Below are 26,222 nucleotides of genomic sequence, written 5' to 3' on the forward strand. Positions count from 1 at the left end.
AGCAGACACTAACTCACTTGGGACATGTGTTGCACTCACCTCCATTGGTCACTTCCTTTGACAGGTGGGAGGATCAGAAGCTGCCGCCGCATTACATACTGCAGGACTTACTGCAGTCACAAATCAAACTGATATTGTTAATAATAATACTTCATTTTTAATAATAATGATTAATTTCTTAGTTGCTTAATTACTTTATAATACTGCATTAATTTAGAATTTCAGCCATTAATTCTTTCATCAAACTGTTAATGGTCAAATATGCCAGTATTTCGTTGTAATATTTTTTCTGCATATGTGCAGAGTTTAAGCCATTCATACACCTAGACATGGATGTATAATGGTGCTTTTCCATCACTCAAATCCATGATTAAGACCTTAATAATTTGCAATTCTGCTGTAATCATTAATCAGCCATTGTGTGTGAGATGCCTGAAGAAAGTAAAGAAAACATACAGACTGCAATACAACAATGTACAACGCTTATGAGAAATATTCACCACATCCTCCTCAGTATGCAAAGGGAGAATAGACTTCAGGCGATTAATTTGTCATTCCGGCACAAACACAAAGACTCCCAGTGTTGTGTTGAAGTGAACTATTGTGCTGTACCTGAGCCTGCAGATGGGCACCTGCTCAGCTAAGCAGAGTGATTTAGATGATCACAAATAAAACAAGTCACAACATATCTGTCTCAAGACTAGGGCTTTTGGAGCCTTTTTTAACAAACACATGAATGTGCCAAAACACACGCAACACAAACTAATTGTCCAGCGACCAGATGGCCAGCAACACACCGGTCAAGTAAACAATCACACTCGTGTGGAATCAAGCCAAATCATGTTTCACAAAACCAAATGAGACATTGTTCTGCTGTCAAGAGAATAAATATATCACAAATATATCACGCTGACATCAGTATTTTTAGAAGTTCACCATCAGCTCACTCATGTTTGTCATATTATTTACAATTGTAGTTGAATGCTTGAGAAGAAATTTCAAGTAATTTGACATTCTGTAATTCATCAGCATTTTGACATGCTTTAATTAATCTAAATGGTAAAAGTTTCAGCTCCTCTATAATTAATCAATTCAATATCAAAATAATTAAATCATTATTCATTCAAATCAACTAATAATCAATTCTTTTTATGGCCTCGTGTTAATTGAGAAGCTACACAAATGAAATATCTGTGCTTTTAAAAACATATAAGTGCAGTTTCTTTTAAAAAGAATTACGTGGAGGCTTTTTAGTAACACAAATAATAATAATTACACTCTTGGTGCCTAGAAAATAAGATTAAAATATTTATTCATTGACCTTTTGTGACAACATGCCCCACTGGTGCAGCTCGCTCACGTTCATTACAGTTTCCAAAGAAATAAAAAAATTGTCTTTGAACATGATTTTTTAAAAGCAGTTTGACATTCTATAATTCATCAGCAGTTTGAAATGCTTTAGTTAATCTAAAATGAATGCTACATTAATCTATATTAATATAGCATAATATGCACATATCTATATTAATCTACATACACTTTTTGTGACCTCGCACTAATTGAGAAAATACAAGAAATATGTGTGCTTTATTTGTAGTAAAACATATCTGTATAGATTTTTTAATACTCATGCACTCTTAATAAATCCTAATTTTTAACATCAATGATAACTTCATATTTAGGTAATCAGACTCACTCCCTCATAATGTAGCTAAATGTAAACACATCCTAAAATGGCTTATTAATCTTAAATCCCATAAGCCGTGGTTTGTCAGAGCTGTCGCTGATGTTTGCTGGAACCACACACAGTGGAAATGGATGGTATCAGATTGCACCTCTTTGCCCTAATTACCAGAGCTTTGCCTCAGCGGGCTGTCATGGTTTGCTAACAGCAAAAGCTCATTAACATGGATAAGGGGGTCTGAGGGGGCTCAGTATAAATACCTACACACGCCCTGCTCGTGGCACACAGGTGGGACCCTGAGTAGGACCCTGAGTAGGTGAACATCCAGAGTCATGACCTGCCAGGCCTTCAGCACCAGCGATTCCTTCACTACTCTGAGCGGAGACTCGGCTGCTCTGCCGCTGCTCATGCATCACACCGGAGCCGCAGACTGTCTGCCCATCACCAGCCACACCGCCAACATGGTGCCTTCAGGTAAGTCTCATGCTCTTGGACGATCACACAGTGGTTCTCTACTGAGAAGAGGGAAAAAAGTAACACTAAATGCTAATAATAAAATGCACCTAACTGTATAGTGGTGCAGAGGTGTATTAACTGTTTATAAACGGATGAGAAATTGTTTACCATATCTTTTGTTGTTGGTGTCAATTGTCATACAAACCCATCTGGCATTTGTCAATGATACTAATGCAATATTTGGTCCAGTATCTGTTCCATGTGTTTGGCTGGTACAATTCTGCGGTTATTTATTTACAAAATTGTCAGTTTTCCTCCTCTATCACATTGCAATGTTAGATTTTTTTTTTATTATTCAATTGATTTAAAACCAGTTGAGAACTAAAAACCAAATACTATAAGTGTAGATTTAAAAATATAAATTTAATTAAATATTTGGGGTCTGTAAAATGTTTATGCTCACCGACGCTGCATTTATTTGACCAAAAATGCAGTAAAAACAGAAAAATATTATTATAAATTCAACCAGCTTTTATCTAGTTTAATATATTTGAAAAAGTAATTTATTCCTGTGATGCAAAGCTGAATTTTCAGCATCATTACTCCAGTCTTCAGTCTCACATGATCCTTCAGAAATCATTCTAATATGCTGATTTGGTTATCAAGAAACATTTCTAATTATTTTTAATGTTCAAAACAGTTGTGCTGCTGTTGAAACTGTGACGTTTTTTTTTTTTTTGATTAATAGAATGTTCAAAAGAACAGCATTTATTAGATTATCTTTGACATCATAAATGACTTTTCTGTCACTTTTGATTAATTGAATGCATCCTTGCTCAATAAATATATTAATTTAATATGTCTGTGGAAGACAATGACATATCTCTTTAATCTTTGACGAATGCAAAGTTCAAAGAACAGTATTTATTTGAAGTTTTCATATTATAAATAACTTTTCTGTCACAAATTAATTCATCCTTGCTGAATAAATGTATTAATTTCTTTAAAATAAAAATAATAATAAAAAAGTGTTATATCACTAAATAAATCTATCACTATTCTATGAAACATTTCCGAAGAAGTTGCAAACATTACATCTGAAATAAGTTGGAAAGTTGTACTTGTAGAGATCAATCTCTGTGATGACAGCATTTGTCCACTGGGAATACTTTCCTTTGAGGTTTTTATGAAAAACACAGAACACGCTCAAGGTGATGAAAGAGAGAGACACTGGACTATAAGCGGATGTCCTTTCGACCTAGTCTATATGACCCTAAAGTTCACATATTATTTGATATTATCTCCAGTCCTCGCTGCTGTCATCACTCACAATCTGTCTGACTCTCACTCTGAGGAAGTGACCTTTCCAGAGATCACATCTCTATATCCCAGGGGAAATGTTTCTGGAAATATATCAACAAATCAAAAGTTTAATGCATTGAACAATGTCTTTTTATATCAGAAATACTTATTTTACTAGTCTCTTTTGCTCACCAAGGCTGCCTTTATTTGTATAAATAAAAAAATCTATTATATTTTAATATATTTTAAAATGTAGGTTATTTCTGGTGAATTTTCAGCATCATTACTCCAGGCTTCAGTTTCACATGATCCTTCAGAAAGTATTCTAATACGCTGATTTGCTGATGAAGAAACATTTATTATTATTATTATGTTGAAAACAAGTGTGCTGATTAATATTAACATTTCAGGATTCTTTGATGAATAGAAAGTTCAAAATAACATTTATTTGAAATATTTTGTAACGTTATAAAGGTTTTACTGTGACTTTTGATCAGTTTGATGCAGCTTTGCTGAGTAAAACTACTCGTTTCTTAAAAAAAAAAAAAATCTCTTACTGGCCCCAAACTTTTGAAAGATAGTGTATAATTTGTCAGACGGTTTTTAGTGACACCTCTCACAGTCGCTATAGGGAGCAAGAAAAGACAAACAGTAATTTGTTGAAATAAGTCAAAATTATGTAGACGTGGCTAATCAGCTCAATTTGCACAGCTGTTACTTCTCCACAGATAATTATCAAAGCAGATATATTATTAGTTTGACATATTGATGGCTAAATTATCATGTACTTATTTTGTCCCAGTTTTGTCTCACACGCGAGAGAGCATTAGTGAAAGTCTTGTCAGAAACTCAATGAATTGAGTCAAATCTCTGCTCATTGTTTGCCATAGTAAATCATAGCTCTTCTGCATAGTTACTGAACTGTGCAATTGAACTCAGGCTCTGAGCCAGAAGATGCAAAACTCTCAAATGAAATGTTTTGGCATTTCTATTCATGCACATATGCCCTCTGTTAACTCAGGCCCACTTACACCTGCGAAAAAAGTGGCTGGGGATGTCAGAGTTTACAGCTATCTGAAGTTTGAAGAGTTATTTATCATAATGTGGCTGTTAGTGTATCTGAGCACTTAACCGCTGGAGCTCTGGATAAAGCAATGGCTGTTTTTAATAAGGTATCAAAGGCTGATCGCATCATCCAATCTTGTGCATGCACTACTGAACAAGGCTGACCATCATCTTGACATGAGTGTTAGTGGAGGCTGGTCTCAGAATGATGTAGCAGTGCTTGTTGAGTTTGATTACCACCCACGGGTTTACTCTGATCTGAACCAAATTCAATTGAATGTTCTGTGCGGCTCTGACAGCCGGAGGTCACTGTGCATATTATCAACTATTATCTGTATTTACATACTTGCTTTCCTTCATTAAATGAGTTTAATTTTATTTTCAGATGCATTTGATGAAGGAAGGAATTATACAATCTGGTATTCATTATTACTGCAATAATGAATTATTTGTGTAAATGTCACCTCTGCAGAGACGCGATGAGGTTCAGGAAATGTGGTAGTGCTTCTTCTGCAAATTCAAAGCTAGATTATCAGTGAAACAACTGCCCGTTGTCACATATACTGTAAGATTTTATATATGTTAGGATAAGGATTTCTAGGGGTGCCATTCGGTTTGGCACAGATGTCATTTTTTCTATAATTTTTTGAGACTGGCAGAACCAAAACGAGCTGGTTACCCAGAGAGCAAAGAGTGTGTGCTCACTGTAGGACGGGAGAAATCAAGACAGATGTGCACTTCCTCCTCCTCTGTTACAAATTTAAATCAATAACAGGCCTCTACATGAACAAATTCACAAACATCATAAGGAACATCACACATACTGAGGGTCACTGTGGTGGACAGGGAAATACGCTGAGGTCAGACATAATACATCCAGTGGGTCAAAATGCATGTTACTGTCCTGAATAAGATATTTCACATAAAAAATGTTTACATGTAGTCCACAAGAGAAAATAATAGTGGAATTTATAAAAATGGCCTGTTCAAAAGTTTACATCCCTTAATTATTAATACTGTGCTGTTACCTGGATGATTCACAGCTTTTTTTTTTTGATAGTTGTGGGTAAGTCGTTGTTTGTGCTGAGCAGTTAAAACTGCCTGCTGTTTTTAAGAAAAATCCTTCAGGTCCCAGAAATTCTTTGGTTTTCCAGCATCTTTTGCGTTTTTGAATCCTTTCCAACAATGACTGTATGATTTTTGAGATCCATCTGTTCGAATGATTTTCAATATCATTTTTTTTTTTCATTTAGTACTGCTCTTCAGAAGCCACAGTGGATACTTACATATTTCCCAGAAGACAAAATAAGTTCAATTTACCCTGATCTTCAAATTCTAAAAGTTTTCATCCCTGGCTCTTAATCCATGGTTTTTCCTTCTGGAGCATCAGTGAGCGTTTGAACCTTCTGTAATAGTTGCGTATGAGTCCCTCAGTTGTCCTCGATGTAAAAAGATGGATCTGAAATTCATACAGTCATTGTTGGCTGTTGATATATTTGTTCTACTGGTGTTTTTTTTTTTTTGCATCTGTTCTTATTTTTAATCATAAAATAAAAAATTGCTATATTGTGATTATTATTATGGAAATTAATGTTAAGAAAGGAAGTGGAGGAAACAATGCAACGTCGCAAGGTGATTTTGCTTTGGAACCTTCAGAAAACTTCAACTTGAGTTTTGTCAGAACTGACTTTGCTGACTTCGCCAACTTCAAATGGGTGTAGCTCAGTAATTTTTCGTCTGATTCCAACAAATAATATATAATTTTGAAGGTATTTTAATGGAAAATGACCTATTTCTTCCGAGCCCCTCTATTCCGAGACGCTTTCTGAGAGACTTTGCTAACTAGGACATTATTAGGAAAGGCGATTTGCAAAGATTCATTAAAAAACCTTACACTCACTTCTTCTGGAGGTGAAGCTGGATCACGAATTTAGGTAGATCAGGGGCACATTCCCTTCAGAAACAAATGTTGTTGTTGTTTGTATATATATTGCAAGCTTTGTCAATCTTGCATTGTTCATAGTCATGCCAATAAAACAATTTTGAATTTGAAAGAAAGAAACAGCAAAGGCATTTCTTCACAGCTAGTTTTTGCTTCTATTTTCCAGGTGTGTCATAATAATGGAGGATGTCAATCTCTCGCTCTCTCTGTCTGTCTGTCCGTCCATACATCTGTCTGTCTAGGATGTATCACAGATGTTAGTGTTATTCCCCTCAGGTCTGCCACTGGTCCAGTCGTCCAAACGCTCTCATATGCACCTGTCCACTTCTGCTTTGGGCAATGCATCAGCCAGCCTGCACTACCCAATGCCCCCATGTCACTATAGCAACCAGCAGACCACCTATGGCATGATGGCAGGTACGTCAAGTTACGCACACGTTACGCAGGTGGTTCAAGTATTGTTCTTCTGTGCATATGCATTACTGTACATCATAAACACACACAGAAATACAGGATGTAGCTTGTGTGTGTTTGAGAGTGTGGTAATGATGTCTCCAGCACAGGAAATGCTCTCTGCCAGCATCTCCCAGACCCGCATCCTGCAGACCTGCAGCATGCCTCATGCCAACATGGTCAACGGAGCCAACTCACTGCAAGGTACAACCTGTGCTTGAATCCAAACCTTCAGCCCCATGACATTCATGTGTACTCAGTGTTTCTCACTCCCGCTGAATCCTGGCAAACACAACAACAAAGTGTACATATTTTATAAGTTCAGAGTCTGACAGAATAAATAATGTATAAGCAGAGAAAAATGGTTATCCATGACAATGACTGCAGCATCTTCTGGTGTCTGGTGTAATTGTGCCACACTTGACTAGCAGCCTACTACTAGAAATGTAAGATTTTACCAGGCAATTTCAGTGTGTTTGTGCTTCCACCTAGTGTCTGTAGTAAGAAATAACAAGTGTGTGTAGAGTTAGATTTAGTAATGAGTACAGAAGAGATTTGAATTGTAAAAAACAACAACAACAAAGCAAAACAAAAACGGGATAATTAACCGCTGAAAATGTAACATTTTTGCCTTTACCTTTTTGCCTAAACTGCACTATAACTCATTGAATGAGAATCATATTAATGTTTATGCGTTATTGTAAATGTTTACGCTTAATGTAAAATTAGAAATACATTGATTTGCCTTTTGGATTCTAAAATTTTCGCCACTGAATTCAACTAGGCAATCGTTTTCAAACATAATCAAAACTGAATACAGTGTGTATGAGGCAGAGGCAATATTGCTCTGATAATGCCACAAGAGGGAGATGCAGATCAATTTATTGTTAAAACAGTAAAGCCTCAGATATATTCAGAAATATTTTAAATACCCATTATATGCTTATATTGGGAATATATATATAATTTATAAACATTTTTTAATGGAAACATTTTTTTTCAATATAAAATTGCCACTTTTGCCCTCTAAATTAGAAAACTGGCGATTAAAAAAAAATACAGGTATTAAATTTTTCTTAATATTTCCCAAAGTGACAATTAAGAAATATTTCATTCTCTCTCTCTCTCTCTCTCTCTCTCTCTCTCTAATTGAAATATTTCAAACAAAATTATAAAAACTAGAATTATACCAGACAGGTCTCACTGAAATAGACTTCATAGCATCTTTAATACTGAATAGCCTATTTTTTACTGTTTGAATCTGTTCAGAATTACTAACACACAATATAGTTTGCTGGGTATTGAAAAATGTGCCAGTGTCCTTTTTAGTCTTTACAATAAATGATGGTTAGATATTCTAAGATTTGATCTCCTTAAACAGTCACCGTTCCCTCTAACACACCGCCTTCATTTGTGTCTTGTCGTCCCGCAGGAGCTCTGGCTCCACGCTTCTATAAGTTCCCAGAGCACAGTTTGGGTGGGGGCTCCTGTGCTTTGACCCACAGTTTACCGCCGCTGCCCCAGGCCCTGCTCTCGGACGAACCCACCCTAGGGGACATCAAGCAGGAGCTGCGCAGGAAAAGCCGGCCCCTGGAAGAGCCGCCTGACATGGACTCACTTCAGATCCGTGAACTGGAGAAGTTTGCTAACGACTTCAAACTGAGGAGGATCAAACTAGGTTTGTCTTCTGAGCTGGACCATATTATTATAAAATTGTGTAAAACATTGCCACACCGTATTTATTTGGCTTAGCTGATTAATTAAGATTAGATAAGAAGTTATTACTGTGACGTTCTACTATTGAGCTATTATCTACAGTACATTCAGCTGCAGACTTGTTATGTGAAAATTAGACAAAATATTAAAGGAATGTTAGATTTTATATTTTTTGAAACATTATGGGAATGCTACTTTTGAATGTTGTTTGAAACATAAACCAAGTAGTAAGTAGTTTAAAAGATGTTATATGAACATAAAACTAAAATGTTTTAGAAAAACTGCATGAATGTTATAACTAACATATAGTATAAAATTATGTATTTTTGTATAATATACTGTAGTATAATATAGTATAAATAACATTTTTGTGCTAATGTTTTGATAACATTGCTAAAGACCAGATAACTGTGAATGAACTTTTTTTTATTAAATTTCTATTAAAGGAATAGTTCACCCAAAAATAAAAAATCTGTCATTAATTACTCACCCTCATGTTGTTCCAAACCCATAAAACCTTCCTTCATCTTCGGAACACAAAGTAAGTATTTCAGCAAATCAGTTCGAGTGAACGCACACAACCTGATTAATATTCATGTATAATATACATGAATGCATGTTCATATTGAACTAACCCTTTAAGTTTACTGGAAGAACCTTGAGAGAACACTGCCAGAACATGAATCCTGAGAACGTTCCCTGTTAGCTAGTATTATATTGACTGCAAATACATTTTTTTAATTTTGCAAGTGCTTTTTTGCAGTGCACAATCAGTACAATTAAGCACACTTCTTTGTCACAACAAGGGTTAAAACTTCTAACTTTTAGCTTTGATTAACAGGTTACACACAGACCAATGTGGGTGAAGCCCTAGCGGCTGTGCACGGCTCCGAATTCAGCCAAACCACCATCTGCCGCTTCGAGAACTTGCAGCTCAGCTTCAAAAACGCCTGCAAGCTCAAATCCATCCTGGCAAAGTGGCTGGAGGAGGCTGAGCAAGCCGGTGGTGAGTCAACACACTCCTGAGTGAGATTGCTTATTTATTTCTTTACCACCATCTTACCATTGTCCCAGAGTTTTTAATGAAAACATAAGATGGCAGAATCACTACTCTAATTTCTGAGTACTCCCATCAGCTCTTTTTAATGAGAAGATGGGCATGCATGAGCGTAAACGCAAACGGAGAACAACCATCAGGTAAATGGGGAATCTGAACTAAACCTACACAGAAAACAAAAGCCATTATATCAGCATCTCCCTCTAATTAATACCTAATTAGTTCTTAATTTCCTCCCTCAGTCTTGGGGCTAAGGAAGCCTTAGAAAGGAATTTTGTGGAGAAGAGTAAGCCGTCATCTCAGGAGATTGTGCGGATGGCGGAGGGTCTCCATCTGGAGAAGGAGGTGGTGCGTGTTTGGTTCTGTAACCGCCGGCAGAAGGAGAAGAGGGTCAAAACCAGCCTACACCACAGCTCCTTCATGGCCAAAGAGACCGTGGCCTGTAGACCTTGAAGATCCTGGGTCTCAGTGATGCTGATTATCTACAGGCAAAAAACCAACACCAGCTTTTGGCAGCGAGTGGGTTTATTGTACTGATTCACCAGTGACCCCAAAAAAGTATTTGAACACACTTAAAAATATCTGAATGTTACAGTATATCATCAAATATCAAACCAAGTAACAAGTTTGAAAAAGGTATCTTGGAATATTTAGATGTATGAAGTCAGTTCTCCTCAAGTTCACACAGGAATCCTGTCAGATTAATTAGAGGTGAGGAGAATCACATGAACTAATTCATGAACATGATCCACGAGCGTTTTACAAATACCTAGTGCCACAATACTTACTATTGTTATTGAACATCTACGGTTTTATCATTAAATCCCGTTAAAGTTCTGATGATATTTGTTAAATGTTTTATTTGAACAGGTTAAAATAAATGCCAGCTGGTTTGATATTGTATCATATAATGAAATTCATAGATTTTAAGGGCTGCTTTTAGTCTCCAATTACCATTTTAATTTAATTTTATTATTTTTTAAAAACTTTGACACATTTTGTTAAATGTTTTGTTTGAAAAGGTTAAAATAAAGGTTATATAGTGCAGTGACATTCATAAATTAGTGTCCAAATTGTATTTTATTTTATATCATTTCTTTAATGAATCAGACGATTTAAGCAACCCCTTCACTGGAATTTAAACTTGAGCTATTAAAAGACATAACATTCTTCATATCTATTTTTTATAAAAGTGTTTTTGCTCTCAAATGGGATACTTGTGATTTTTGACCTGAAGATAACCATTTAAAAGGGCTTATAAGGGCAGAATATCATCTTGATACTTTTTAAATTTTTTAAATAATTAATATATTTAAATGCATTCCAATCAAAGTTTAATATATTAGCAAAATATGCAAATATTGTGAAAGCATATCCTGGAAATGTGTCATCGCACTGTAGAGTTTTGTATGAAGCAAGCAACCCTTTTTTTTGATGTACTGTAATTTGTAAAGAAATGATAAATTTGTCCAAATAAATGACTAATGTGGTCATGCTCGGTTTGTCATATTATAATAAGATCCTGCAAGTCATTAGCCGCTCTGCAGCAATCTGTTAGGCATTATGATGTCAATTACATGCTTCGCATGAATTGTAACAACATGGTAAGTCTGTTGTGATTCAGATTATTAGATATAATCAAACATCATTGCATTGGGAGATAATTAAACATCTATCATGTGTGTATGTGGCATGTGTTTAATTTGTTGTCTACTGCATGCAGTGGAATCATGAGAGCTCTGCTGGGTTTTACTGAGGGATTATTTACAGTATTACATTGTTCCTGACAGTGTTATAATGAGGCAGCACAGCCTCTCACCTGCACACAAGCGCTCTCAGCAGAGAGATATGGCTGATGATCTATATGATCATCATCTCCTGCCATTGACTGTGTCAGCAACACATCCCTTAATGCCCCATGTGATCTAATAATGCAATAAATACAGTATACTCTGGGATAATGTTGGCAGGATTTGATATTTTCAGTATATATCATACATAAACAATCATATAATAAAAAAAACATAAAAACAACAAAATTATAGATTTGTTCCGTATGTATTCCAAGTTTTTCAGTCCTACAGAAACGCTTGCAGCAGTTACACATCCATACCACATTCAATTATTTTAAAATTAATGGATGGTCACTCTACAAACTCATTAAGACCTTATTTAAAAAAAACATGTTTCGTTATGATTATGACTAATGATGTCTTTTTTTTTTTTTTAACAACTATTTATTGAGTTTTATTTTTTGGAACAGTACAAAACAAAAAGCAACTGTACAAATTTAAAACCCACCCCTTGGTAGACTTAGAAAATAAATAAATAACATAAAATAATAAACACATTAATAGCTAAACAAATAACAATAAAATAATTTTTTTACAAAGATTTTTAGAAAAGAAGAGACAACATTAAAAGCTGAATGCCATGAATTTAGTTTTGAAGTTAGATCCATGTATACGAGAAGTAGAGCGTTCCATTGAGATAATGTCCAACAAATACACAGTCCAGGTTCTTCTGTCCATTGTGTGAGGAGGATTAATGATGTCTAATTTAATGAAATACTCTAAAAGGCCATTAGAACAATTGTAGAGGTTCATAACATTTTGACTACTAACAGATCAGTACAAGCTACCCTCTTATTTTCAGCTGGCCTCTTAATGGTTGCACAAATGTGCTTATTAGCTTATAGTAAACATGTTAAACATCAGTTATTCACAAATATGAAGGTACTTTATTAATTAGAAAATCAAGTCAAACTGTGCATTTATATACACACTATTGGCTAGAATGGAAAAAAAACAACCTTTTTAAACAGTGCTGAGACGTACATACAGATGAAGCTGAAAAGAAAAACTTGTACTGTAGTTCTTCTAAAGGCTGGAATACAATCCAAACAGATTTTAAAACATGGTGTTTGATTCATGGTCTGAAGCTCAAAAACTGTGGTCTGTGCCCATCATACACTATGGGATTTTTCCTGAACTCTGCAGCCTGATTTTGACTTTCAGCAACTACTGGAAGTCAGTGCAAACATCTGAAAAACAAAAGGTCTTGAAGTGTATTCCAGCATTACATGAACTACAGTTATATCAGTGACTGACATGGTTAGTGGTTTTTACAATCCCAGCAGAGACAGCAGTACGATTGAGTTGTATATGATCAGGACATCTGTCAGTAACATTGGTTTCATTCACACGGTACTGTATTTCGGTACACGGTACTGTATTTCACACGGTACACCTTTCGTGACTACAATACTAAAATCACCTCTAATCATGGGGTTCAACAGCAAGTTATTGGTTGCTCTATATCTTCATGATATTAAAAGTATTAATTAAACAATGTAAACAGTGTTTGAAATCCCACAGGATTGATTATTTCTCTTCAAAATATTTTCACAGCATAGACATGATATGATGGTATGTTGCACATTATTCAAGTTGTACCATTGTGACCATTACGAAACTACAGTTTTAGTTTTGTTTTACCTACCAATATCATCATACAGTAGAAGGGTCTTAATGGTTGGATTGTTTCAAGGTTGACAAGTAAATACTTCATTACATTATCATATCAACAAAGATTCTCATGCAAGATATCATTTGTATGTATGCAAGACTTTATACCAAAGCTCCCTGCAAAGGAAAACTGTTTTCCGTAACTTACTTCCTTAAAGTAAAGTACCTAAAAAGACATGAAAATACACATAATGAGCATCTTTTAACTAACATGACATGAGATGATTAGCCCTATAATACATGGGAATCCCATGGAGTACTAAATCTCCCAATGTTTGTATACATTTAAAGGATTTAAAGGATAATTCATGGTCACAGTAATAGCACCCTTTAAAGTTAAAAGTAAAGTGTGTAATTTTTGCACACTAGCAGAATCAAACAGACACAAGTATGCTCTAATAGAGTGAATGCAATCCAGATGTACTATATTTGCCATGTTATCATTGTCATGTGACACCAGTGTCAGTTGTGCCACTACACTGTTATTCACAAATCCACTGCAAATGGGATAGTAAAATGTCCATCAGATGTGCACTTCAGAATTTCGACGAATGTAGTAGGTCACCCGGAAAATTTAATCTACTATTTTATGAATACTGTGAATTCAAACATACTACTCGGTTTACATACTACATAGTAGGGAAGTATGCGATTTTGGCAATTAACTTTTCAATATCGCCACCCCCTAATTTGCTATTGGTCGCCTAAACAGATAGCTCTGCCCCACCCAATCATGCTCCATTTGGAGCCTCTAGTGGTGCAAAAATGACATCCTTAACCTTTAAACATGTGCAGCAGATTTGGAGAGCATTTTGTCAAAACCTCTAAATCTGCTGTATATATCTGACCACAGAATCTCCTCCAGTAACTCACTGCCATACTCCAATAAGAGTATGTTTGTTAACATTCTTCTTTTATTTATTACTTAGACACTCCTTTTTTCCACTCTGAGTCCTTTGGTGGCAGTGGGTACGAATGTGTGGAGGGTGAAGAGATTTAGTCCATTCCCAGAGCCTTCAGCTGTCTCTCGATCTCGGCATCTGAGATGGTGGCAACTTTAGACTTTGCTGGGGAGGCGCCAGGGAGGATCTTTCCTGCTGAGGGGGCTCTTACCATCTAAGGAAACAATAACAATTGTAGCCCTTTATTAGAGCAGTAAAATTTCAGATTTCACAGATCACCTGGTGCTGCAACTCTACCAGCATAAGCCTCTGTTTAATTGTTGTTTTGGGCAATAGATGTGGCGCCAATCAAATATGATCATTGTTTATCCCAACTGTTCTATAGAAACAGAGCCCAAGCACTTTATTTGGGGAAAAACAGGACAAAGAATCTGTGGAATATGGTAATATGATTATTACATTTTGGCCCAAGGGAATACACATCTGCTGTAATCAGATACAATGATTCTGCATCTCATGAATCTAAAGAAAGGCCTACAGTAATCACAGCCAGAGTCCAGCCATCTGCTGAAAGCCGCTGCTGGGGCCGTCGCTAGAACAGTGCAGACAGAAAGAAAGCATCTTACCTTTCCTGAGATCTCTATGCTGATCTCATCCAGCACCTGGTTCACAATGTCCTGGCTTTCTTCCTCATCACCCGATTCATCAAAAATCTCATCCAGTGTATCATTGACTGAGGACAGAAAGTTGTAGAATTTGGTGAAATTTGACAGAAATACCCAATCTCTAGACCAGTGAGACTAAACTGGTTTTGTTTTAGGATCCAGATGGATTTAGATGGAGGGATAGTTCACCCAAAAATGAAAATTATGTCATTAATTATTCACTCTTATGCCATTCCAGACCTGTAAGACTTTCTTTCATCTTCTGAACACAAATTAAGATATTTTTGATGAAATCCAAGAGCTTTCTGGCCCTCCATTGACAGCAAGGGAATTACCATGTTCAAGTCACAGAAAGGTAGTAAGGACAGTAATTCAGCTGTAATTTTATGAAGGTACGAGAATACTTTTTGTGCGCAAACAAAACAAACAAACAACTTTATTCAACAATTCTTCTCTCTCGTATCATTCTCCGCTGCGCATTCATGACAGTAGCATGATTTATGCGTGTGGTGCTGCTGACATAGAACACGCATGCGCTGCGGCTTGTTTACAAGCAGAGGAATGCACACACATGCTTTATGATACTGTCCTGAACTCACGTTGAAGATCGATGAGGAAGAGAAGAAATCGTTGAATAATTATTTTTGTTTTCTTTGCACACAAAAAGTATTCTCGAAGCTTCATAAAATTACGATGTGACATCAGTTGAACCACTGATGTCACATGGACTTACTACCTTTCTGGGCCTTGAGGGTGTCAGTTGCATTGCTGTCTATGGAGGGTCAGAAAGCTCTTGGATTTCATCAAAAATATCTTAAATTGTGTTCTGAAGATGAATCTCACAAGTAGGGCATGAGTCGATATCGATAATTATCACGATAATTGTCAAATCTTTATTTCTTTCAAGTTTAAAGCCAGAATTTTGCTCCATTTGCTAATTTTCTGTAACAAAATAAATATTTAAATAGAAAAATTAATTTCTTAGTTTCTGCATGTTCTAATGAGTTGATATTGTTTCAAATCAAGAAACAGGTTTGGGTTGCCTGATAATATTAATAATAATAATATCACTTTTTTTGTCTCTTAGAAATGCACATTTGATAGTAGCTTGAGTTAGGATACAGAGGTAAATTTTTGTTCCTTTTTAAAATCAGTAACATCTGTAAAAACCGTACCAACCTCAGGTTTAAATGGTTAAATTTATTTAATGTTTAGTTTCACAAGTTTGGAATGACACGAAGGTGAGTAATTAATGACAGAATTTTCATTTGTGGGTGATCTATCCCTTTAATGTTTATTAATCCAACTGGAAATCAAGTTTGTTTGCAAGGTAAGAGATTGAACGAGAGCTTCTGAGGATCTCAGGTTAGTGGCATCAACCTGTTGAAAGATGTTTAGAATTGTGTTTGAAGTACTTACTAGCAACTCATTTTTATAATTTTTACCAATTAATTAAATCTCGTAATTCATTATTATCCTTAGTCATTATTGATTTTGAAATAATTTTATCTGTTTTTTCAGCATTTTCTTTAAAATGCACCCTAAATGGCTCATAAAAACTAAATATGGCACATAAAAAAAACTGGTTGGTCACTTACATGACACTCAAACTATCTCTTCCTGTCTTAACAGGCAGTTTTTGGTTACAATGTGGACTAGGACTTTTGCCGTAAGGTCTAGCTACTGAAAACTAGTCGCAACCCAACACAGTGCCAAAATTGTTAATTGCACAATAACGAATTTGGACGGTTTCATGCTGGCTGTAGCCAATAATTCACTGCACAGAACTCACTGTGTGCACAAACTATGCCCTTGTTGCAAGTGAGCCAGTTTTTATGTAGTCTGATTCATATTTTCTTTTAATGCAGTTTTATACATGGTTTTTGAGGATGAGAGCATGTCACACAATCTGTCCAGGTTGGCATCTACCTTATTTGGCTACTTCATCCAGGAGATAGATAAAATGTGCCAAAGTTGAACAGCTTATGATGTGAAGTAAAATATGAGAAGTGCTAAAAAGCCTTTTTATTTTGAAATCCTGAATATGCGTAATTATATGGTAAGGTGAATTTAAAAAATACAATGCAACTCAAAATATAATACATAGTCAGTATGTTATTTAACATCATTTCTTTCCCCTGAACAGATCCATCAGTTGAGAACCACAAAACCAGACTAATGTGTGTCATGCATGTCGAAGAACTTACTCATGTCCTCCGTCATTCCTATTTTTAAGTTCTCCTTCTGGAAGTCCTGCATCGTCTGTAGCGTCTTCTTGGGGTCCAATCTTTTATTGACAGTCTGCATAGTCTGAAAGACAGAAAGAGTTCAAGCCATCCATCACACTCCCAGAGAATAAATAGAGCATCCTTACGGTGCACAAAATGGTAGTAAAAATAACACAAGCGCTGACAAAAATCCACCACGGACGAATACATTTTGAATGCAGCTCAACATAAATTTCAACTTCACACCATTTGGTGAGAAGGGGGAGTACAGTAAGTAGATGACAAAGAACATAAAAATAGGTCGCATGGAGAGAAGTGTGTTTTACTGTCCCTCTGGGCTTCTAGACTGTGGCGGGGCAGACACACACAGGAAGAGTCCTATCTTATTACAGAGAATTATTTACACACAGCCTCATTATCACCCATCTCATGTCTATTACACCAGCTACCTTCTTATGATTGACTACAAATCCCATGATGCATTAACAATCAGGTGAGGAAATATTAATAGCTTCCTTCCTCATACAATATGGATTGGACACACACACATTGAATCTTTTGTGAAAGTACAGGAAAGGCTTGTAAATGAGTGAGAAACAACACCCCATCAATGAGCAGTCAGAGACTGAATTTAAATGACTGAAACTGCACTTTATGTGATGCATAAGATGTGCTTTAGAAGTGAACACTGTGTATTTGCATGTCGTCTTATTCAACAAAATAGTGTCTCCAGAGGTAAAATTAATAAACCTAACCATCTCATGCAAAATTTAAAGTGTAACAATTAGGCTTAAGACAAAGGCAAGTTGTTGAGATTTTAATGCCATGTGAACAACTGAGACTATTCTCTCTGTACAGATTTTATTTTATGCCAAATTCATATAGAGTTGTATAAAATAAAATCGATGGAAATGTATTTCAATATTTTAATGATCAATACATTATCTTAACTACATTTTTGAAAAATTATTTAGCAGGGTTATTATAGATAAAACTAAAACTAAAAGAAAAACTAAAACAATTAAAAAAATCTCATTACTTGAAATAAAATAAAATGTAAAGAACATTAACCTTTTTTTTCAGCTAAAAAGTAATGGTTCATTCATATTTTTATTTTAGTTTAATTGAATGTACTGAAATAACTAAAACAGAAATTAAAATGAATAAAAACTATACAGATAATCACACTCACAAAAAAACCAAAAAACGATTAAACTAATAACAAAAATACAACCAAATTACCAAAATGTTAACTAAAATTGAAATATAAACTTAAAAATTAAAACCAGCTGAGAAAAAAAAGTTCTTTATAAAATTAAATTTAAAATGCTATAATGTGTTTTAACAGCTCAGGTTTGAATTCCAGTGAGGAGGTTACATTCTGTTTACATTCTCTTATAATTTATTTTATTTCATAAAATAAAATAAATAATAATAAAATTACACTGGGTGTTTTAAATACAATAAAAACTTTATATTATATACACACAAAAATTCTAAAACTCCTAGAAAGATCTTATTAAACAAGTCCTTAAAGGTACACGCCACTATTTTTTTAAATATTCTTTTTATTGAAACTCTTTGGTCATTTTTGAGCGAGATGCTAACAGTCTAATCAGATTCAATGATCTATGCTAAGCTGCAGCTAAAAGTGCTACTGCCGGACCTGGAGATCAGCTGAATGGATTCGAAAACGGTAAAACTCTACGGTTTAAGTATTGGGGAGTTGGAAAATTAGCCTATTTTCAAAAATAGTGGCATGTTCCTTTAAGAGAGCTTGCTTAAAACAAAGAAAACCACCATATACATTGCATTTATAATGTCCTTCTGGTTGATTGGAATCACATTTATTAAAAAAAATAGATAAGCCAATTAATTCAGCTGCTGTAAGTGCCATGGAGGAACAACATGTCTCATATTTCAAGTTCTGTTCAAGCATCATAAAAACTCTTTATGAACAGTAATAAGACAGTGTGATTCAACACAGAGATTGCCCTGATAAGAGTTCTTTCTAAATGTGCAGAAATTATATAAACTGGGTCACAATAATAGCAGTGAAGTAAGGAGCCCCTCAACGACATGATAATTAAACCCTGTTTAAGGATTCTTTTGAAGTTCTTCGCTACATAAGGGATTCTGTTTTTCCAGCACTTCCCGGGAACATCAGGCTACATGTGAATAATACAGAGCCGTCATCAGGGGTTGGGGGAGAACTGTGACTGTTGTTGAGCCCTGAAATGAGGAGGTCCCACTGAAGTCCTCCATGGACAGCAATGGAATAACTAATTTGGTAGTTATGCATTCGGAGATCGATTCGGGGGGTCTGAGTGTCTTACCTTCGCTGTGGTAGACATGGCTCCAGCCATCTTCATCTGAGAGTTCATGACCTTGGTCTGCGTGGACATGGACGTGACCTTAGAGCTCACGGCGTAGGTTCGGTTCTTTTGTTTTCTGAGCTGTACGAGCTGTTTAGCTAGTATCTTGCAGGCTTCTCGGTTTCCAGTCTTGGCCATTTTTTTGATTTCCATTTCCTGTTAAGAATAAACACTTCCAGTGAACAATGGGTGTTTCTACATGGAATTGGAACAAAATTGAGTTTTGACTTCTAAGACAGAACAACAAGTCACAGAGTTCATGACCAACTTGTGCCATGTTTACTTGTTTAGACCCAGAGGTCTGTGTTTCTTTACATTAGTAAACATCTGAAAACAGCTCTCTGCCCTGAGGAACTTCAAGCAGTTAGGAGTTTTTCCAGATCTAATGTGGGAAAACTGAGTGTGTGTGTCTGCAGAAATCTCCCATGAGAGTGTGTGCCCGTCAGAATTAAAGCCTGCAACACTTAGAAAATGCTACAACACACTCCATGTGCAGCACTAAAGACTATTCAGCTCTCTTTTTACAACGTATTTAGAAACTATTGCGAGATAAGACAAATATTTTTCAAATAAAACACCCATCCTAACTAGCATCTGGTAACTGGAAATGTCAGCTTTTTGGAAAGTCAGTCATTTCCAGAAATTAACATGTGATTACTTGTTGGACTTCCAAACCTGTAAGACCTTCGTTCATCTCCAGAAGACAAATTAAGATATTTTTTTATGAAATCCGAAAGCTTTCTGACCCTGCATTTGGGTTTATTTTTGTGCTTGTTTTGCTCCCGTACCATGAGTGCAGCAGGCCTGAAAGTAGTCCCCAGCTAGGTAACTAGTTATGATATAGCTGGGGACTACTTTCAGGTGCTGCGTAATATCATTGCACCTGCTGCACCCATGGTACGGCAGCAAATTGCCTTGATTATTACGCCGGAACGAGAGTATAGTTCCTAGCCATATCAGCCTAGAAAATCGCAACTTTTTATTTTCCGACGGTCTTAGTACACGATGTAACTACAGAAGAGTCAAGTTTTAAATAGGAAAATTATCTAAACTCTTTAGTCATTTTTGAGCGAGATGCTAATGGTCTAATCCGATTCAATGATCTATGCTAAGCTAAGCTAAAAGTGCTACCGCTAGACCCGGAGATCGGCTAAATGGATTAAAAAACGGTAAAACTCAACTGTTTAACTCTTGGGGAGTTGTAAAATGAGCCTATTTCCAAAAAAAGTGGAGTGTTCCTTTAAGCCATCAGTAGGTTGGAATTGCAAAGTGAATAAACACTTCCAAACCAGTCTTTTTGAGAGGTATGTAAATTTCAGTCTCAACCAATGATGTGGAAGAAGTGTACTGAGAAGTGTATAATTTATATATAAGTATAAAATATAAATATATAAGTTTGCAGTTCTGTTTGGTTCCAATAGTTGTCCAGAAATGATAAAATTCACCTTTAAGTGAGTCATTATTAAATCCATAATGTAAATCCCAGGCATATTCTTTTTAACATGTATCTCAGCAGATCCTGTTTTCTCCTGAGTGCTCTTAATGTTAGTCTCTCAGGTAAACTCATGCTGATCAGCTAAACAGGCACATTAGACAGAATGAACTCTAATGATACACACATTAGAGCAGGTGCTGCACTCACCTCACATGATGCCTGCTAAGCAAAACGGAAGCAGCCACATTGACTGCGTTCATACACACACACACACACACACACACACACACAGCACTGTCCTACTTTAACACACAACGACGTTGCATGACAGCTTCTGCCTATATTGCCCATGTTTGCCTGTCAGAAATATGACTGGAATAGGGCATTTTTACTGTTTTGCCATGATAAAAAATGATGTGCCATCATTATAAATATTCATGTATAGAGAGCTGAGTGAGATGAAGCTGTAGCATCAGGCCTATTAGAGATGTTTTATTGTCCCGTCAGCCACTAGGCAGCACTATGGATTGAAAAACTAGAATAAAAGTGACAGACTGATGTGCCTAACAAAACCCTTTCAGAAACCAGATAATGAAAAGTATGACCCACTTCAGATGACTAATAATTATCCAGCAGTTGATAGATATGATGCCTTCTGGAGCATTTTTTAGGGGTGAAAAACAGAAACAGTTCACCCAAAACTCAAAACATTTTTTATCATTTCCTTACCATCCAAAAACTCTTTAAATTGTACCCCAGCTTTTCAACGTGTGTGGGATATTAAAGCAGCGGCACATGACTGCCCTGCAGCTATCTTTTAATATAGGTCATTTAAAAAAATGAAATAGACAACACAGCATATCCATGTCTAATTACAATAAAGATGAAGAAAAAAGAACCCCCCTCTTGGGAAGCAATTATGCACATTTTTGTGTTTACATAGAAACAATTAACGTAAATGGAGGGAGTGAGCGGGAGTGTTGGATTCTTCTGAGCTTTAACAGTGTGGTGGGCCGACATGAACGCTCAAGCCATCCTCATGAGTATTGAGCCATGAACAGTTTTGAACTGTTTTAGGCCACGTAATCTACCTGTTTCTAAATGCAATTAACAGGACGATCAAAAATAAATTAATTAGCTAACTCTATTCTTTGATGCATGAAAGAAGAAATCAAAGAGGGATTTCTGGCATAAGCAGCGACGCATGGTGCTGGAAGGGAAGAGTTGGACGTTGGGAGTTGAAGTCAACTGATATGAAACTGCTTTGTTCCACTTACCATTTGCCTCTCCTGTCTCTCCAGGGTAGCTCTGTCTCTGGTGATTTGTCTCTGGGTGCCTCTCAGCTCTTTGGACTGCTCTTTAATGATATCTGTGACAGGATAGGGCAGAGAAAAACATGCAATAAAACTGTCTGGAAAATCCTCATACAGTTCACTGATCTGAAACTGAGTTTTTTTCTCCTCCCTTTTTTCATCTCCTCCTTTAGCCTCTCTCTTATTCAGCCACAAAAAAAAAAAAAAAAAAAAGTAAAGGCGTTTGGTAAAGACAGTCTACAGTAACAATGCAAAAGTTCTGCTACAACTTATTTACACATTTTTTTATATACATATACACACACACAGACACATATATATATATATGGAGTAATAATGCTGAAAATTCAGCTTTGCATCACAGGAATAAATTCAATTTTAAACACAATCAAATATAAAACAGTTATTTTAAATGGAATATTTTTCATTATTACTGTTTGCATTATATTTTTAGTAATAACTAACTTCTAAAGAAAATATGAGCGGTTTGTAGGTATTGTGTGATTTTGTTTTATACTTGATTAAAATAAAATAAAATAGAATAGAATAAAATCAAATAAACAGAAAAGCATCCTTTAAAATAATGGCCCTTCCACATCATGGTTACAATAATTATCACTGCTTAAGCTATATTTGTTTGTACTACTATTTCTTTGTTGTTGAAGAACACAGCCAGTATTTTTGGTCAAGAAAAACTGATATGCTCTGGTTCAGGAAGAAAATCTATTTAGGCGCCTTTACCTCAAGAGCAGTTAAATGGGCTTGATTCACAGTCTATATTGGATCTGAATATTGCAGTTAATGAAATGTGCTTGCATGAGCCCGGGGAGCCAAAAAAAAATAAAAAAATTGATTGTTTGGGAGCAAAGCCAGCAAGATCATGCTCTTCCTGTTTCCATGCATTTGAGGGACAAGCTAAACACATGCACTGAACATAAGGTTCCTCTTCATCTCCACCTCTAAGGATGGCAGAGTGCAGCCACAATGCCTATAGGGAAGATACGCTCTCCTACACAGCAATCAGCCCAACATGTGCCCTCATGAATGCCAATCATATCATAACATCCCGTGAGGTTAAACAGTCAATATTAGAAGCAACAGAGGGTGTAGTAGGAGGACAACGGGTTAAAGAAAATACAAGAGAAATTATTAAGTAGTAAAGAGTGGAGTCTTGTAAGCTAATTTATAGGGAAAAGATGTAGTAGTCAACAAGTAAATGAATTAATAAATGAAAAAGTAAAAAAGAAAAATTCAAAATGTTAAAAATAAGAACAAACATGCAAATTGATCAGTTATTAGCAAATCATAAAATAAAATATTCCTATATAAAAAATAAGTAATATAAGTAAGAATATAAGTAAAAAGAAAAATCTAATTGTTGTTTAAATATTAATTAAAAATTCTGAAAAGTATTAAATATGTATTAAATATCCCTCCAATATGTAATTCTACATATATGTCAATAATAAAGAGAAATTAAAACGTCATTAGTATTGTACAAAAGTAGGAAAAGTCCAAAAAGTCACAAAGAGTTTGATTTTTTTTTTTTTTTTACATAATTATCATAACAATTTTGATATTTGCACATCCCTAAACCTTGATGAGAGAGTTTGTGTACACGTACAAGTCTACGCAAAAGATGACGTATCGAAAACGTAGTATTGAGGGAGGGTTATCGTCCACAAAACTCGCTGAGCTAAACCAACTCTGCCATCTGAGAGGATACTTTGGCACCATGACGCTTGGCTCACCTTGGCACGAAGGTCAAGAGGACAAAGGCTTGGGAATGATGGGAATTCACATTGACCATGACAACAGCATCAGAACGTGAGTGATTGATTCAAATGATTTTATATCAGTTTACCTCCAACTCTTCTGCTTTACTGATAATCATCGGTCATTTATTATCGACTATACCATGTGCATAAGTCTGTATAGGCAGTAGCTATTTTATAGCTGATAAAAGCAAAAAAATAAATAAATAAAAGGAACTTTAAAACATTCTCTAAAATTATGATGGTGGCCATGCAGAATCTAAAAACCGGTCTTTAAACTGTTGTATGAATGAGTGTTTTTATTGGAGACAGGTTTAAATGGAAGTGTTTGAATGATACAATGATTAGTTGAGTCTTGAGGCAGATAACCTGTTTATCTAACCAGCTAACTATGCCAAATATTCAGAACTCAATTTGATCATCACAGACTAGTGCTGTCCATTGAGGGAATGTTTGCTTTGCATGCTGAGCTCTCAATATAATAATAATAATAATAATAATAAAAAGTGTTTCAATGTAAAATAATCTAAAAAAGACCTGTAAATGAGGTAACCAACATGATAATCTTGATGAGTGGCTTTGTTACTTCTAACGATGAAATAATGGTTTTAATCGTTTTCACTTTTGGTACAGTGGATACTCATTTATGTAAAAACAAAAAAAACAAAAAACAAGAATACTTGTAAATAATGTTAGAAGACATAACGCATGGATCACGGACAGACACATGAGTACAACACCTGTTATTATAATGAAAGTACTGTTTATTCACAGTCATTATTAATAACAAATACATCTATATAAACACATGTAGCAAATTTTCCGCCTTTATGACTGTGACTTCCGTATGTAAAAATAGCAAAACAGGTGAAACATGCTGATAAAGTTTCAAAAGATGCAGCAGGCAGACAGGTGTAAATTATAACAGGGATCTGACCATTAAAAACTATAATAAAACAATTAGCAAAGTGACTTACCGTCAGCTGTCTTCTTTTTAAACAGAGATGCCATGATAACTTAACTTAGTGACTTAGTTTTTCTCTTTAATTCAATGTAAACCTAGTTTCTCTATCTAACTGCCTGAGCCTAAGTGTCTATCGCTCCACTCAAAGGTCTCGTTCTCCTTGTTTGTCTTTCAAAGCATTATCCCACTGATTCACCGCGCGCGTGACGTCTGCGGCGCAGTTCTCCTTCACGTCCTGTAGGTGGCAGCGCATCACTCCACAAAACGCTCTGAGCTTCTGTTGCTTCAGCACGTGGCTGGGTGATTGACATTTTCAGCAGTGTCCTGGAGTTGCTATAATTCATCTGAAACAATTTCTTCCACATGCAGTTTTTATGAACTCGCAGTAATTGAGTTTTTGTACTCTAAAAAATGAATTCGTCACACCGACCGCAGGATCATTTAAAATGAAGTACTCACGACAAAATGTGTTTAACCTGCTGGATGGTTTAAACGAAACTGCCACCTTTCGCTTTCATATGTAAATTAGTAATTCATTCCTAATTTAGGCTATGAGTTAAACAAATGATTAATATGTCAACTAACAGCATGACTATACAGCCCAGTCAAAACAATCCTTTCTCCCCTAATTTATTCCAACAAATGTATTGGATAACAAAAGCACTAAAAGTCCTACCATCATGCAATATAAACAAAGCCATATTCTTCTGGAGTACCCATCACTCCGGTGGACTTTACTGCAGGTTATAGATGCCATAGCATTGTCAAATGGCAAATTTAATATTCTTATCAATTTTACGCTCCGTCCATCTGAACAATTTGTGGCTCGGTTCCTTGTGGATGTAATTCTCATGGTATGGTAAAGTGGAGCAGACAGGAGATTACTGCCCCACAGCAAAGAAACCGGAGCCAACGAGACAGGAGGAGCAGTGCGGGTGACTTTGGGAGGGATAGCGGATGTGTGGCCTCCAGCACATTATACCCTCTCTCTAAGGAGGACATGGCGCATCCTGGGGCATTATTCTCGTTAAGGTTATTAGGGAGATGTTTTCCTACAATCAGCAAGGTTGGCAACAGGGACTAGCACTAAATGTGCTAATAATGGTAGTAAGCCCACTGGTGATCCATCTTGCCCCAAGCACACAGACCAGTTCTAGCCTGCAATAATGAGACAAAACTACAATTTTATTTGCTATTGAGGGTGTCTTTAAAGTATATTAAAATCTCCATTTCATATTAGAGAGACTCTTTCTCTGTGCCTTCGGAGAAGTCCCACAGAGAGTCCTCTGAAACATTTATCTATCTGCTCTGTTCGTGCATTTGCCCGAGGCTAGCAGACGTTTAATGCTAATGTGCTAACTAT

General features: G+C 35.8%; 2 protein-coding genes across 2 annotated transcripts; one reads left to right on the plus strand and one right to left on the minus strand.

The window, feature by feature from the left end:
* Positions 1–2,016: 2,016 nt before the first annotated feature.
* LOC306876241 (pituitary-specific positive transcription factor 1-like) lies at positions 2,017–10,128 on the plus strand (the record flags this gene model as incomplete). The annotated part of the gene is made up of 7 exons (XM_079427250.1): positions 2,017–2,158; positions 6,711–6,866; positions 7,008–7,106; positions 8,335–8,580; positions 9,460–9,624; positions 9,755–9,815; positions 9,918–10,128. The coding sequence occupies 7 exons, from the start codon at positions 2,017–2,019 to the stop codon at positions 10,126–10,128; spliced, it is 1,080 nt and encodes a 359-aa protein (XP_079283376.1).
* Positions 10,129–14,198: 4,070 nt separating this feature from the next.
* On the minus strand, positions 14,199–24,906 carry LOC306876242 (charged multivesicular body protein 2b-like; the record flags this gene model as incomplete). The annotated part of the gene is made up of 6 exons (XM_079427251.1): positions 14,199–14,318; positions 14,731–14,837; positions 16,977–17,079; positions 19,334–19,528; positions 22,085–22,176; positions 24,873–24,906. The coding sequence occupies 6 exons, from the start codon at positions 24,904–24,906 to the stop codon at positions 14,199–14,201; spliced, it is 651 nt and encodes a 216-aa protein (XP_079283377.1).
* Positions 24,907–26,222: the final 1,316 nt, after the last annotated feature.

The sequence above is a fragment of the Barbus barbus genome, assembly GCF_936440315.1.
Source record: "Barbus barbus genome assembly, chromosome: 10".
Taxonomy (NCBI): domain Eukaryota; kingdom Metazoa; phylum Chordata; class Actinopteri; order Cypriniformes; family Cyprinidae; genus Barbus; species Barbus barbus.